We start from the raw sequence: 16,179 nt of genomic DNA, 5'->3' as shown, positions 1-16,179 counted from the left end.
CGACAGGTTAAAAACGCAGAAGGTAAAAATTGGATCAATTCAATGGAAAAGAAGCATAGTGTTGAACTATATCAATACTGGAAACAGCAGATCAGGAAGGGAGCGTTTTATGATAATTCAAGAGGCAGTCCCCTACTCTTTGAAGCTAGGTCAGGATGTCTTAGAACGCGTAGCTATAAAAAGAAATTTAACGAAGGAGAAGACACATTTACTCTGTGTGGTAAATGTGTAGATACAATGGAACACCTCATACTAAAACATGATGGTATCCATCCCGATGTCGATGCGGGCACAGTCACGTTTCCTGAGACCCTAGGGCTCAGAATAACAATGGTGATGTAAATAAATATGCAATGTAAGTTAACGAAAAGTGATTCAAGGACTGGTGGTTCAAAAGCAGAGAGGTGACAAGGTTAAAAGTGTAGGAAGACGTATTTAAAGAAAATGACGAATTTTAATGATTACAACACAGTTCAACAAAAATAAAAAGCTGAGCATGGTGGGAACTGCCATCATCCCGTTTCAAAGGGCACGCTCTTACCTTCCATCCATCCATCCATCCATCCATCCATCCATCCATCCATCCATCCATCCATCCATCCATCCATCCATCCATCCATCCATCCATCCATCCATCCATCCATCCATCCATCCATCCATCCCACAAGCGCGCAGAGAGGTTATTAATTTTCATATTTTCTGGGCTCTTTTCAGAGCCCCGTAAAACGGAGCCGCATGAGAGGGAACGTCATGAAAGCCACTTTGCTAGGCGTTTCTGAGCACGCTGTAGAACTATTCAAATACGAGTTGTGCCCGAAAACAAATAGTAAAAATTGTGTAGAGGTAAATACGACTAATAAGCTAAGTACAAGCACTGCAAAAAAGAAGTTGCCTAAGTAAAGACAAGTACAAACTATATGCTGTTGAACTCATTCATCTGATAAGGTATACCACTTTACTTATGAATATTGGCTCAAGTTACCTGGTAGCCATGGAATACACGTGTAGGCAACATTATTCCTTCCATCTACAGCAGCAATTTCTAATACGCGAATGGCGAAAGCTTTGGACTCACCGAGGGATCACTCTTTCTCAGCTGAATCACCTTGGCTGTCTCTTCTGTGAAGTTTTGAAATGAGAATTCTCCAATGACAAGTGAAAGCCAGTAGAGCGGCTTCATGAGCCCCCCGAATGCGGTCGTGCTCTCTAAAGAGGAAACACATTAAAAAATCCATGTTCCAGAGAGTGTTCACAACGGTTCAAGACGTTCCGTGGAATTTGTTAGTAAACAGTTTTTTTGAGATACCTGCTGCGCAATAATTAACTTATCAGCCTTGAGGGAGACTTGGTGTCTGCAGCATGATATTCCAGGGATGGTGCCACAGAGAGAGGAAGAGAAAAAGACAAAGACGGAGAGGTTACCCAGAGATTATCTCCGGTTGGCTACCCTGCACCGGGGGAGGGGGAAAAGGATACGATATCTGATAGATTTATTTTTTGTTGGTTTAAAGGGTGGGGGATCGCTGAGCATGGGTCTCCAGGCACCTAATTAGTTTCACTTTATGGTGTTAGGAGCGGCGATGGTATGGGCTGGAAGACATTTTGGGTGCCCTGCCCCCTCGCGACCATTTAGACTCGACCCTGTGATGTTCTTTTCGTCGAAGGTCAACCGGAGGGTTTTTGATTTTGAGATCTTTCTACTGCACACCGTTACTCGAGCGATAAATATGTGTGATTCTGAAATTCTTCAGAAGTCTAAATCTGGAGGTCAGTTGGCGTTACATTGTCAAGGATAAAATAACTCAAAACACCGCTCCCAGTAAGACTACACAGCACCTGAGTCAGACACGAATAATTGAAGAAGGGTAAATATTCATCTTGGGCAAAGTATGAACTCACGTGCGATCATATGAAAAGGTCCCTTCATGACACCCCTGAAGGTAGCCTTGGCGACGGCCATGAGCGGGTGGTCAGGCTTCCCTTGAAAGCGTTCGTCGATGCCGAACGCGCCCCGGGCTGTGTAGTCCATGGAGAGTTCCTCAAACTTGTGAAGCATGTGCACCTCTTCTCCGGTGTCCGCGTACTGCTCAAGAGACTTGATGAAGATGCTCGCATCTTCTTCAATGTGTCGCATCATCTAGAGTTTAGAACGCTTGCAATATATGTGGTGCATTCCCTACTTATCTAGAAAGGCGCACTTGTTTTGGCTTCGTAATAAAGATAACTGAAAGTGACGGCGATACACCACAAGCGATAAAGACCAATGGCGTATTTGTTCGTAGTCGTCTTAGGCTTCTCAGAATATTTATTTTAGAGTGATCAGTTAGCTCATTAGTTAAGTTTATTGGTCTAAGATTCTGAAAAAAAATGTGTTTTATGGCGCACGTTTTAATAGAAAAGCTTCAGGGCGCGCTCACAAACAGTAAAGTTCTTTCCGTATGCCTGCTTTTACGCTTGCTCTGAATGAAGCCCATGAAATTGGGGGCTTGCACCTGTGGTTTGTATTATTACCATTTGCGTCCAGAAAAACAAAGAAAGCCGAAAAGCCTCATGTCCTCTCCAAGAAGGAGCTGCCGACCATGACCAACCAGGTAGCCTGAGTCAGGGCATCGTTGTGAAAACAGAAATCTGCCATGGTCCAAACTGATAAGCGATAGGCCGGTGCTCAAAGTGGAGCGAAACGTACTGATTCCGTTTCACTCATAGTAGCCACGCGTACTTCGTTCTTTGGAAACAACGTTTAGTTACGCGAAGATACGGCTTTATTTTTTGTTGTCATATTTCCCCGGGTTTCTTTAAGAGCCTGGTAAAGCGAACACGTAAGAAATTATGTAATGGAAACAACTTCATTGGGCATTTTTGACTGTTTTCTACAACTTTTTTATTCAAACTAATGGCGTAAAACACATCTTCAAAACATTGCTTACTAAATATTGTTAAGTGCTATAGCCCTTCAAAAAATAGTTTGAGTAAGTCTGGACGACATATAACAATCGCTTCAGGCGTACCACGTTTTGTTAAAGCTTGGTTCAACGTAAGTGAAACACCCCGTATTTCTTTGCACGAGACACGACAAGGTATGTCTCGGTTAGCGTTCTCGATCTTTTGAGGCAAGCATAGACTACACGCAGCAGCTAACCTATAATCGAAGCCTTTATACTAAATATAGTGGCATACTCTGTACCCCCCCCCCTACATGTACGTTCAGGTAAGTTCATAGTTTTGTAATGTTTGCTTTCGAATGTCGTCCGAATTTTTATTTCCGCGGGTTTCATCTAAATACATGTAAAAGAAGAATTCATTTTCTTGGCAACCACTGCACCCAATTTGGCAAGATTGGTCGCATTTAAAAGAAAAACTTAAAATCTAGTAACTGTTGGTCTCGAATTTTTATTTAGGTCGTAAATGTTGTAATAAAAATTGGCAAGGATAGAAAACTTTCAGAAAGCGAAACTACCAGCTTAAAACTCTGTAATATAGCAATGAAAAACGATAACACAATTCCGTGAATTGAGTATAATAGTACATCTAAAGCGGACTAAATTGATGTGTTACACATGAGTCTAAAAAAAATTTAGTAATATGTAAATGGAGGTTTTGCAGAACCCTTGTACACAACGTAAGAAATTAAAGGAAGATAAAAAATGAGATATCAAATTTGTCCGCTTTCAATGATATAATGGATGCCGTTTACAGAACCGCAATATCTGTTTTCATGCACAGCTATGAATTTGTAAACTTCGTGCTTCTATATTTTTCCGATATTTCGAATTCTTGAAAATCCTTGTAACCAAGTTTGGGCCCAAATCGAAATGCCGCTTCCAACAGCCACTAGAACTTAACTTTCTCTCTCAAATGCAACAAATTTCATTAATATCAGTCCAGGAGTTATCTCAGAAAAGCGTTTTTTCGTTTTACCTATGTTTGAATAGGCCACCTCGGAGTTGGGCCCGAGCTAAAGCTTCTTCTTAACGCACAGCTTTGGTGAGGCGTAGGCCAATCGCACATCATCAGTGACATACAGCTGCGTGCGTTAATAAAGGAAGCAATGATTACCATATATGGCTTTTATAAAGCATGAACGAGACCTCGCATAATCGGGCATAGACGCTGTTTCCGCTGAAGAATACCTCAGTAGCACGTTAACTGTTTACTCAAATTGGGTTCATCGTCTACTCAACAAGTCCTCCCTCATTTTCACCATGAGTTACAATATCCGGAATAGAGTTGAATCAACGTTTGACACATTGTCTCCGACTGCAATCCAGAGAAAGGTCGGATTGAGGCCCGGATTGAAGTCGGATTGAGGTCGGATTGAGGTCGGATTGAGGTCGGATGAGAGGCCCTCGTAAGAGATCAGTACAAACAAACCTGTTTGCAGCTAGGTTCCCAATCCACTTCGCTTACAATATTGACGCGTGTACTTATCTTTATCGGGCGACCACGTTTGGCCGCCTAACAAATGTTATCGTGCAGCGCAGGACGCGCCTGCATGTAAAAGAAGTTTCTGGAATGTTATCGATGGTTCCCTCCACTGTCTTTCACCGCAACTTGTGTAATCTGATTGCATGTATGCGCGACGCGAATAGTGCAGAACTTTGTGGAAGGCACGCGGGTCCTATCGGTTAATCTGGAACATTCCACGACTTATCTATAAAAGCCGACGCGCTTGACCCGCAGATCAGATTTATGACGATCGCCGACTGTGTTCGCCGCTCTCGTTGTGCTATAAGTGCAGCCTGTTTTGTGGGCATAGGTTCGCTCAATAAAAGTTAGTTTTGTCGTTCACAGTATTGCTGCTTTGTTATACAACGTCACCACCACGTGACATCATCTATTTTATCAACAACTAGCCTCCTGCAGTGCCTTATGGCATCGCACTGCTGAGTTCGAGGTCGCAGTTTCGATTGCGACCGCGGCTTCGATCCCGGCTGTGGCGGCCGCATTCTGATGGGAGCAGGCTTCAAAGATGCTCAGATGGGTCGACACATAGCTAATCAAAATCGATTTTCTAGGATTTTACGTGCCAAACTACAATCTGATTATGAGAGATGCCTTAGGGGAGAAGTGAGTTAGAAAAACTTTATTTCGAATCAGAACGATTCGCTTCCGGCGAGATAGTGGGCTCGAGCACACGCCGAGGTTGCGGCCAAGAGCTTTCGTCTCCCGGCGGCTTCCTTGGCCCGCTCGACTGCCCAGAGTTTGTCTTCTAGGTTCGAGCTCAGCAGCGCGGCTTGCCATGGCGAGCGGAGTTTGTCAGTGGAGGTCTCGCTGTATTTATGGTGTATTAATCCCTGGCATTCCCGTAGCATGTGTTCTAGGTTGGCTCTGGTGCCACGCACTTTGCATCTATCTGCTGTGTATATTTCTGGATAAATAGCCTCCATTAGTATCGGACTCTTGTATCATTTATTTGGAGTGGTCGCCACTGGACAGCTTGCGATCTGTTGACTTGTGGATGGGGTGGTGGTTAAATGCATCTTTGCATCTTTTAATACTTAGTCATGTCGTAGAACCTGGTCATTCTTTCTTCCTATTCCCATACCTCGGAGGGTCCTGTCCAAATGTCTACGTTCATCACAGCTCGGAAGGGGAGTCCTCGAGCTACGTTGTGTGCCGCCGCGTTAGGGCTGTTGTCTCCCTTTGAGTTGGGGTGTGGGCTGGTATCCATAGGATTTGGACGCATCTGTCTTCCCTTGTTGTTCTGCCTTTTCTGAGTATGTTTAGAGCCTCAGGTAAAATCCGGCCGTTCTCGAAGTAGCGTACTGCAGTTTGCGAGTCGCTGATTATATAGTATGCGTTGGTTTGTGCTACGGCTAACGCTATAGCGGCTTTCTCGGCCATTTCGATACGTGTCGTGTTTATAGTCAAGCTTGTGCAGCATTGTCCGTTGAGGGTAAGTACTGCTGCGACAAAGCTACGTTTGTGTTTGTAACGCGCAGCGTGTACAAAGACCACGTCTTTGTCTCTTCAGTAGTTCTTCGCCATCTTATTTGCCCGGCTTCTGCCGCCCTCATGGTCTACAGAATGCATATGCTCACGTAGTGTGGATACTGTGAGTTTGGCACTTATTTCCTTGGGTATTTCCCTTTTGTCTCCGGCTTGCTTCTGGTAGCGAATGTCTAGTTTATGTTGGATGTGTCTGCCCGCCATGGTCTAGGAGAGACCTTATATTATTTCTTCTAGTGTATTGTGCAGACCCAGCTCTAGGAGGCTCTCGGTTCTCGTGCTTATCATGAGTCCAATCGCTTGTTTATATATGTTCCTAATCAGGCCGTCTAGCTTCTTCTTTTCTGCGGAGTGCCATCTGAGGTATGCCGGCACATACGTCAACCTCAGTGGAGGACTCCAGATTATTTTTACCACTGCCTGGGCCTCCATAGCCGGCATACAATGTACGCTACAAGAGTGTTTTTTCATTCTTCCCTCATCACAATGCAGCTGCCGGGATTGCACCCGTGACCTCGCGCTCAGTAGCGCAGTGCCATAGCCACAGGGCTATGAAAGTTTCATGCAATTCCACTGAAAATTTAGCTGACATGAGATAGCTCTTAAGTGTTGCTGTTTTAGATGGCTTTGACAGTGTAAATGAGGCACGCAATCTAATATGTCAGTCTGTGAAAACACCTCAGTTTACCTAGCGAAAACGTTTACAGAAAAACTTGACGGGGCACCTGTTTCAGCTTGCTGCCACGGAAGCCCTGCCCAACACATGACCGGATACTTTTCCACGAGAGTCCGCAGGCGTTTATGATGGACTTCTTCAACACAGGGTGATTTTGATCGGTCACCATTGTGATCTGGAAAAACGAGATCATTCGTTACACCTTAGTAAGTGTCGAAAGAAACGTTTTATCTGAACGCATACCCGACCAAGGCACCATCCATGACTGCTACTCGTGGCTGGTCCGCTATGGCTGTTTAGATATATTCAGCTTAATAAATAGCAGTCACGAAGCACCCCAGTCAGCCTGTAAGTAGCCTTCCTAGTCATCTCCATCATCATCGCCATTGTAGTCGTCATCATCGAAGTCGTCGTTGTCGTAGTCATAATCCTTATCACCCTTCTTCTTTCACTGCAGGACGAACACACATGCACCTATCTCCAATTACCCCTATGGTGCGCTACCTGACCCCGGTCTCAGGCCAGCAATTTTTTAAAATTTCGTTGGACCATCTCTTCTATGCCGTCCTCGAATGCGCTTTGATTCTCTCGATACCCCCTTCGTAACTTTTTTTAACTCTGCCTTCCTGCCTTTCACACTATAAAACATAACTTACACATATTGATATGGCATATGATTTCAAAGGCAAGGGGCTCTGCAAAATAGTCAGAACATATCTCTTCATCACCGCTAAGGAACACACGTTAACAGTGGCTGCGGCATCTGTTTAAGGTTTCTATAGTTCAAATGGAGTCCCCTCGCTCGAAATTTAAACTGTTATGTTACTCACTCATGCCGCGAACGTTGCTTATCGGAAGGGCCATGTTTTCAATCCTCTTTCAATCGGCAGTACTGAAGGTGAATAACATGTTTTCAAATTTTTAATTTGATGTGACGCCAGTTCGTCCTTCCCACAAAAAAAATGCATTAAAGCATACCACATGAATGCAATAATTTTACTTATGCGCATTGTCTTCAATAAATCAAATGAAAACAAGAGAAAAAAGACAGAGAAATTAATCAGACGCTAGTCTTCGCTTCCAATATCCGTCCAAGTTAATGCACTGCAGTGAATATGAGTCCTCGCAGACTTTATGCGGCTGAAACACAATGTAGCGTCTCGTGAAATATTAGCTGCAACACGGCGCCCGAGGTCGAAGTCACCCCAGGACTACACGGAGGCGCTGACATAGAAAAACAAATTATTTCACAAATACCAGTAATCGGAATGGTGCTTACATCTCCAATGTTTGGCTTGTCGGTGCTGGTAAGCAGTTTTGTGGCTCATGATAACACAGTGTAGCGCAACTGGATGAGGACAGAGAACAATTCGATACACACACAGTGCGGTGTATGTGTGTGTCAAATTCTTCACTGTCCCCGTTTAGTCGAGCTGCCTACACTGTGTTACCACTAATTCCAATCAAGAAGCCCACCAACGTGCAGTACTCTTGGGACCCCTTCACTCACGGGCACCGTATTGCAGCTCATATTGAACGCAACCGTACAATGTACAATACAGATAAACAATTTCATAGACGAAGAAAAACAAGCTGATACAGAAACAAAAAAAGAACCACAATAACGAAAGGGTTAGTATTATATGTCTAGATTTTGCATCACAGTGAATAAGACCTCATTTTCAAAATACTTCCGCACCATTTACGTTGGTGCCACTCCACTCATGTTAAACTACAACATGAAATATAATGAGTATGCACCGTCATGGCGCCTCGACAGCAGTGCAGCAGCCAGACATTAAGAAAAGCGTCATTGTAGAATACTCACGCCCCGATCAATGAAGTTTTGAAAGTTGCGCACGAAGACGTGCTCTACGAAGTTTAAGTCCCTGGTGGCAACAAAAGGAACGTCGCCGTTGTAGAACCTGCGTCGTGAAATGGCATTTGTACCTAGCCTCCAGGAAGTGCTACGTCATTTGCGTAAGCCTGCGATAGCTGCCTCGAGTGTAGTGTGAGAACAGCTAGTTGGTCGAGAACATCTTCAAGAAAAACTTACCCATATGTATCGCCGTACTGGTCAAGCCATTTTCCCATCACCTTGTATATCTCCTGTTGGAATATAGGTCAAATAATGCATGAGACAGCTGCTGAAGGAACAACGCATATACTCTAAAAACAGTTTAGGCTGGCAACTAGTTTGCGTTCATACCAATGTCAACACCTTGTATGACTTCTGGCGTAATAAAAATTGGTTTTACGGCCATAGGCGATCAACTCGTAGTCGTCCTCGTATAGCGTTTGCTCTGCTTGTGCCGAACCGGCGAAAAGATTATTAGCGAAAGTATCAGATCAATAAATCAGAGTTCTAACTATCAAATATATTTAAAAATGTGGTCGCACCTCATAGTATGTGGTTTCACTTGTAGCAGTACCAGCCTACTTTGCATGAGTAATGCTACAAACTATCATTTCGTGCTAAATAAACCAGTTTTTTACACTGCAATTGAATAAAACTAAAGCCACGATTGTTTTGGTTTTTTTTTTCACGCTTGCTGAGGCACCTGTCATTGGGTGATTGCTCTGCTAATTCAATTCAATGCAATCCTTTCCTATGTACAGGGCGGTGCGGTAGACACTGCGTGTTGAAAAAAAATGCGGGAACGCCTGCGACGTCCCTCTAACGCACTTGTTCATTTTCTTGCTGCGTCTTTTAAATACTGTTGAACCTCGATGATAAGCCTCTGATAAGCTGATAACAACTTGAATCAGAATTCGCCGAAATTGTCGCTGCAAGTTCCTAGTAAACGGCTTTAATGTGGGCATACACGTTGATCTTACCATTGAGTGGTATTCCCGGATATTTCCCCAGATTAAACTGGGATTTGGTCCTGGGATGCCAATTCTCTCGAAGTAAGAGAAATGTCGCCATCGCCATCTAGAAACAAAGTCCGTGCCTTTTACTCCGTTGTCCGTGTCTTAATTTCTTGCGCCTAAAATCATTTCTAAAAGCCATCTACCTACTAGCCCGTCAGGATACGTTACTAGACACATAAAGACCTCCTTCTTTTCATCGACAATTACACAAAGAAAAAGGACGGTGAAGTTATCTTGGATTGGCTAGATGGATTACAGCACGTGTCCGCTGTTCTTGAAAAACTCTATACTGAGTACAAATCAAATCTATTATCCGAGACTGTTGCTCCAGACAAAAAAAAAATAATAAGCAATACTTCATAGGCAGTTGTCAATCTGTTCAATACCAGCACCGCACACAAAACAAAACAAAAATGTCACGCTTTAGCGATACCTATTGACGGTAATATATTTAACACAATTAGGGGCCTAATGTTGTAAATAAAGCTAAGGCCCTAAAATTTCCAAAATTAGGATCAAACAAATTTTGTTTAAATGTATACGTTGATTTCTGCCTAATTTTGTTAATGTGTTTCTTAGATGTGCGTGTCATTTTCTTTGTTTCCCAATTATCGTTACTGAAATAAGGCTAATATTGCTTCCATATACTTTACTTGAGGCTGCTCTTTAGGTACTAATATAAATGCTTCTTTCTTTCTTACTTACTTACATTCTTACTTTTGTATAATTTAGCATTCTTACTTTTGTATAATTTACATCTTTTTTAATAACAAAGGTAGCGTAGATTACATATAAAATAAGTTGAAGTAGTAATACATTTTATATCCTTGCTTCCGCATATGTATGTTGCGCATGCAAGCATTGCTTTCCCCTGCGTACCGAAATATTGCTTTCTGATCAAACGCTTCCGTCACTTTTAGCTCAGCATCTGGCTTCATTTCATATGCGTATAGCGTATACTAAAGAAGGAACAGAGAGATATAGAAAGACGCGTGGAGCACGTAGGCACTGACATTCAATTAAACGTTTATTGACATAAACATTGTTTCTTATATAGATATTGTGACACACATGCACCATCCATTAACGTTCCAACTTCTCCAAAATTTGTCTCTCTAAACTTATTTTTCTCATAGCGCGAAGGCTTTAATATCAGTTCAGCTTCAATAATCTATCCGATTACCTGGTTGCTACTCTTGCCGACAATTTAGGTTATCAAAAAAAGAAAAAGAACGAATGCTCGAAAGTCACAAATAATGCAGTAAAGGTAAAGAAAGTCTCCACTCTTCCTGTCGACGTTATTTCTATGATCCCTTAGTCGATCACTTTAGAATCGTTCTGTGTGTACTTTTAATTATAATTTAGTGTGCGTACGTCCGTGCAAAAAAAAAGAAACAGAGAGAAAACTACGACGATGATAGTGACCTCGAAGAGCTGGCGCTAGTATGAGACTTGACTTGCTGGCCGGCATTGACTTCTTTTTAGCTAACGAGGACCCATATCACCCTTCTTCGCGTCACAGCATCCACTTGTCAAACGAATATATTGTTGCGGTCTCTTTATCTGTGCCAGAGAAACGACAGCGTTTTTTGTCCTGTCCATTGCACTTTGATAAATAAGTTTGCGGAGAGGTTATCGTCAAGGTTATTGCCTGCGACACATTCGAGTTCACAAGAACGTACGCAAAAGGCTCGCGCTGCGCGTGGACAGGCGGAGAGTATTTGCGCTTGTCCAAGTGGGTACTGCGTGTCTTGTAGTAGCAAGTGTAGAAACACGTATAACATAGTCATGGGCGTGCGACAGCGTGCAGGTGTATGCACGTCGCTCGATTACCTGATAGACGCGTTCTATTTACTTCCTCAAGCCTAATACGGCGTATTGCACTTCATTAACGGCATCTTTAGTTAACGTGAACGTCACCAAAATTTTAGGCGTAAAGCAAATCAACCGTCCAACTGAGGTTATAACTCGTATACTACGGTGCATCACCTTCATTCATTATTTTTTAGTGGCTACGAGGCTACAGAATTGCATCACTAAATTCTTACTAACATGGCCACTCACAATTTCTTTTCATCAGAGCATTAATACCCACGTCTCATCTTATGACAAAAGCTCATTGTTTACATCTTCTAAAACTGTTTAGGTTTATTGTAAATCGGAGTCACGTGAAGAGACTGGGATAAGAAATACATGAAAACAAATACAACAGGGCTAGCATCATCATAATAATCATCATCTGACTTTGAGTCCAGTGGAGGACGAAGGCCTCTCCGTGCGATCTCCAATTACCCTTGTCCTGCGCCAACCGATCCCCACTAGCCCTCACTGCCAACTGAACTTTATTCGAAGAAGCACTAGCCAATTACAATCTGTCGAAAAAAAAAGCCAAGAACCATCTGCAATGACAGGCATATGCAAAGGGTGCGCTGCTTCAGCTTACATTCAAGATGAGCCAACTCGCTGAAATCATGCCTTTGCGTTAGCTGTTTTAACTTTTATGCTGTAACGCTTCTCTAATGCCGCAATGACGTCTCGGAGCACCTCGTGCAGCGAGATCCCGTGTTGCACTCGTACACAGAGCGCGATAGTACTCCATACTTACATGCGCTGATTCGCTTAACAATAATAAATACTGAATACGGCGCTTAAATTTTAATTCTGGCCCGCGCGACATCCGATCGTTCCTGCTAGGCAAGTACACCCGCCAGCTCTCCCTCAACTCACATGAGAAGCGCAGCCAGTAGCACAGCCAAGAGGAACAGCAGTGCGCCTGTAGCGAACATATTCACGTACGCGAGTGAATAACTCAAGCTCCGCGGTCAGCGCCTTTTTATAGCCTCCAGAGGCGAGAGGAAAGCCTGAGCGAGGAGGTCTCTTTTCACCCGCTCTTCAGTGCACCATCTCTCCTTAACTGACACGTCGTGGCGATGAACAATATTCGATATGTGTGCTCTGCAGCGAAGCTAACGTTTCTGTGCGACTGGTACTATGGTGCCTGGATGCTACTCTTCTCCTTACAGAGCGGTGACACGTCTGTTTGCGCCGCTACATCTTGTAGGCATACATTAAGGCACGCTATGATGGACAGCGGGAATTCAGGTTCTGCGCTTGCTGACACTGTAAAAATTTCTAATTTTCACCATTTGTACCATTACGTGCATTGCATTTATTTACATCTCACCGTAAAAACAGAGGCTTAACGGCTGATGTAAAGCAATACTAGAATGAGCTTCGAGCCCATCTGATAACTAATATTTTCTGCCGTAGTTTCGCTAGCGCTAACATTTTTTTAAACCCGAAGTTTGCGCATAGGGTGCACACTAAAGGTTTCAGAGGTTCTTCAGAAAGGCAGGCGAAACTTTTGATTTCAAAGTTTTAGTGGCGGCATGCCATGAATTGCCTAGATTTTTTTTTAGATCACCTGTTGCAGATAACGTAATTGAGATGGATTACCCAGATAGGCGGACATTTCTTGCACTAGAATCATAACACATATTCCACTAAAAGAACAATGGGCTAATTAATTTTTTAGATACCTTAAAGACAGATATCACAATTCATGAATTGTAGCTGATGTTTACGAGGCGTTATCTTTAATAATACCGGAAAACATAGAAATGGTAACCCCGCATAACTGCCACGTTAGCAAAACCAGAGAAAGACAACCCGAAAACCGAAATGTAGTTCAAGGGAGAGAGAAAGGTAAAGGAAATACAGGGAGGTTAACCACAGATTATCGCTGGTTGGCTATCCTGTACTGGGGGGGGACAAGAGGATGCGATAGGTGAGAGAGAGAAGGATAAAAAAAGAATAATACCCAAAACACACACGCGAACGTACACACGAACTGTTTTTGTGGGCACTGTCATGCAGCCCGCAAAAGCGTTGCTAGTCTTACACAGTGTCACCGCACAATCCTATGTCACACAATGAACAATCACAATTTATCAGAAAGACCCGTGTCTTTTAAGTATCGCAGCAGAAAGGCAGCTCACTAACATATTCAGGCTGCCTGAAGCCACAGAAAGCCATGTACACAAAAGCGAGAGAATTTACAGAGCAACGCTCAATCTTATACGCTCATCATAAACATCAAAACAAGTCAATTCAAGTTTACACCTGTGGCAGTTTTACTTCCATTGTTCTTCTCCCTCGTTACGTCTGGTTGGTACGATCAGCGCAAGTATAATTTCTGAGCCACAGCAAGAACTCCTCGAGAACAATTTCCCAACATTTGCATGCTCAGTGCATAGGATTGTTAGAAATCACACATTCAGATTTGGCAGGCTTCTCATCAACATGATTAAATAACTTAGACAGTGAAAGCCTAGTGCATCAGAAAACGTTAGGAAGGCCGTTTCACAAGAGAACACAAATTTAAGTATCGTGGCTTAGATGGGCAAGGTTCATGTCGACTTTTTTGCTGCGTTCTTGGTCGCGGTTAAATATGACATGGGTTTCGCTTTTTGGTTGATTGTAAATTTATTCTTCCGCTTTACAACAGGTATAGCAGCAAGGTGCCGCATGGTTTTTCAATTGGCACGAGTACTTCGTAGAAACATCCACTCGTTAAACGTAATAACTGAGAAGCTGCAGCACTAATCTATCACTAGATTTGGCCTTAGTAACGTCAGAATTTTGTCTAATTGATTCTGAAAGTATAACAGATCGATTTCTCGGCGGCATTATTATTAATAATAATATTAATATTTGTTTTGAACACATATATGCTATTAACAAGAAAAGGGAAAGCGAGCAGCAAACTGGCAACTGCCATTGGAAGGGGCACAACGCCTGCCTACTCTTCAGGAGGGAGGAGGCAGCAGCACAGAAATAGAAGATAGGAAGAAGGGGAAGAAAGAGGAAAGGAAGAGCAACACGGCAAGACTAAAGAATAAAGTAGAACGCAGTAAGATCACACACAGTAGGGCCGGTCACTGAAGGTCACGCTACTACAAAATGCTGAATGGAATAGTTTCGACTGTATAAACGTGAACCTAAGTTAGTGGACTCTAGAAATAAAGTAGGGTGCGATGAGCCTGATCACGTTTAGGCGCACAACCACTGGAGTACGAACATTCGTTGAGTGTGGTACACCGCAGGTCAATGAGATGATAATCTCTCACTAGCAACATGCACTGCGCACTGAAAGCGGGACATTCAAGTATAAGGTGCTGTAGTGTCTCGCAGCCGCCACAAGACGTACACGATGAACTGGCCACACCTCCTTTTCTGTATAAACGTTCGTGCACGTTGACGCAGCCAATCCTCAGCTTGAGTAGTTGTGCTCTAGCGCGACGAGGCAAGCCTCGGCCGCTAACACGTGGCGGGAACGTTCCATTTGCGATGCGCTGGTCTGGATGCTGCTTGAGTAGGTTGCGACGAATTATCAGACGAGCTTCATCAAGCTTGAACAAAATTTCTAGGTGGTCACAGTTGTTATGAGCGCAAGTTGAAGCGAGTCGATCAGCCTCTTCATTTCCTGCGATTCCTACGTTTGAAGGTATCCATTGAGCAAAGAGAGATACCTCAAGTGATGAAATTTTGCTCGCAGAGTCAGTAATATTGCGCACAACTGGGCAATCAATTTCACTGCGTTGTAACCTGCTAAGGGCAGCGCATTAGTCCATAAAGATGGCAGTGTTCGATGTACACTCTAAGAAAAATCCCGGGGAAAACGGGAGTAACTGCGCCGTTAGTCCTAAAAAGGGCGCTTTCGTCCCTCAAAGGACTAACTGCATGAATATGCGTGCCGTGTGCAAATTTCGGAGAGTAAGTGTTTAGTCCCTGCTCGGAAAGAGAGCAATGGGAGGACGAACGGCAACAGTTAGTCCCCAGGCACTTCGCTGTTTTCGCCCATGTCATGGAGCGACGCGGCGAAAGCGGTGTTGTCCATAAATTGTGAATGGTTCGAAGTTCGTGCATTGTTTATTGAACTACATGCAAAGCAGCACCTTGCCTCTTCATGAGAAAATTACGTGAAACTTATTACTGGAATGTGAAGAGGCATGCCCATCGTGCGCACCCCATAAATGAGCGATACACATTAAACGCGCAAGTCATTGATAGACGGCTAGATTTTCTTGGTCAATAGGGCTTAAGTTCCTTCCGTTCCAAGGAGGTTGCGAACTGAAGCGATGTGTAGCTCAAACGGCACACGCTAAGCGACAGAGAAATTGCCCTTCTCTGTCATCTTCGGTGCCCCGTTTGAGCTCGCTACACGTATACATGGCGTAGTGCCTCAGTTTAAATCACCCTAAGAATATTCGGGCTGATTTCTTTTCGCAGTCGCTTATAGTTGCAAGTACACGCAACGTTAGGCTCTCACTGCATAGCTTGCACAAAATACGGAGTCACTTTTATATTGTCGCACTTGCGTTCCCATGCTTAACCTTGTCTAAATATCCCGTCCGGTCAACCAAGCGGCGTGGTGAAGTGGTGAAGGGAGAAAGAAGAAGACGGCGTTCCGAACGGTCGCTTTTCTCATGTTCTCCGCTTCAAAGGATTTATCGGCCCCTGGCCGAGGTGCTACTCAGGCTTCAGCCAGCAGCAATGACTACCGTGTTGTGTTACCCCGTCTTCCTACCGGTAAGCTGGTTGTGGACTCCGTTTTCCTGCATGCTGACTTAAGTGGTCGACCGTACCGAGCCCAAGACTTCAGAGACGCCCTTCGGACC

General features: G+C 43.7%; 1 protein-coding gene across 2 annotated transcripts in view; it reads right to left on the bottom strand.

Moving 5' to 3' along the window:
• The window catches only part of LOC135902505 (cytochrome P450 3A14-like), a 28,880-nt gene extending 16,594 nt beyond the window's left edge, over positions 1-12,286 (bottom strand). Inside the window, exons 1-7 of one of the 2 annotated variants that reach the window (XM_065432608.2) lie at positions 12,227-12,286; positions 9,464-9,560; positions 8,682-8,734; positions 8,454-8,550; positions 6,675-6,800; positions 1,900-2,137; positions 1,076-1,206 (exon numbers count right to left, since the gene is read on the bottom strand). In XM_065432608.2, the coding sequence (XP_065288680.2) occupies positions 1,076-1,206; positions 1,900-2,137; positions 6,675-6,800; positions 8,454-8,550; positions 8,682-8,734; positions 9,464-9,560; positions 12,227-12,285 (801 nt within the window). In that variant the 5' untranslated portion in view covers position 12,286. The remainder of the gene's footprint in view (positions 1-1,075; positions 1,207-1,899; positions 2,138-6,674; positions 6,801-8,453; positions 8,551-8,681; positions 8,735-9,463; positions 9,561-12,226) is intronic. The other variant, XM_070535392.1, reaches the window with a different exon arrangement.
• Positions 12,287-16,179: the final 3,893 nt, after the last annotated feature.

This window comes from Dermacentor albipictus, chromosome 3 (genome assembly GCF_038994185.2).
Source record: "Dermacentor albipictus isolate Rhodes 1998 colony chromosome 3, USDA_Dalb.pri_finalv2, whole genome shotgun sequence".
NCBI classification, from domain to species: domain Eukaryota; kingdom Metazoa; phylum Arthropoda; class Arachnida; order Ixodida; family Ixodidae; genus Dermacentor; species Dermacentor albipictus.
This window is presented reverse-complemented; position numbering and strand designations above follow the sequence as displayed.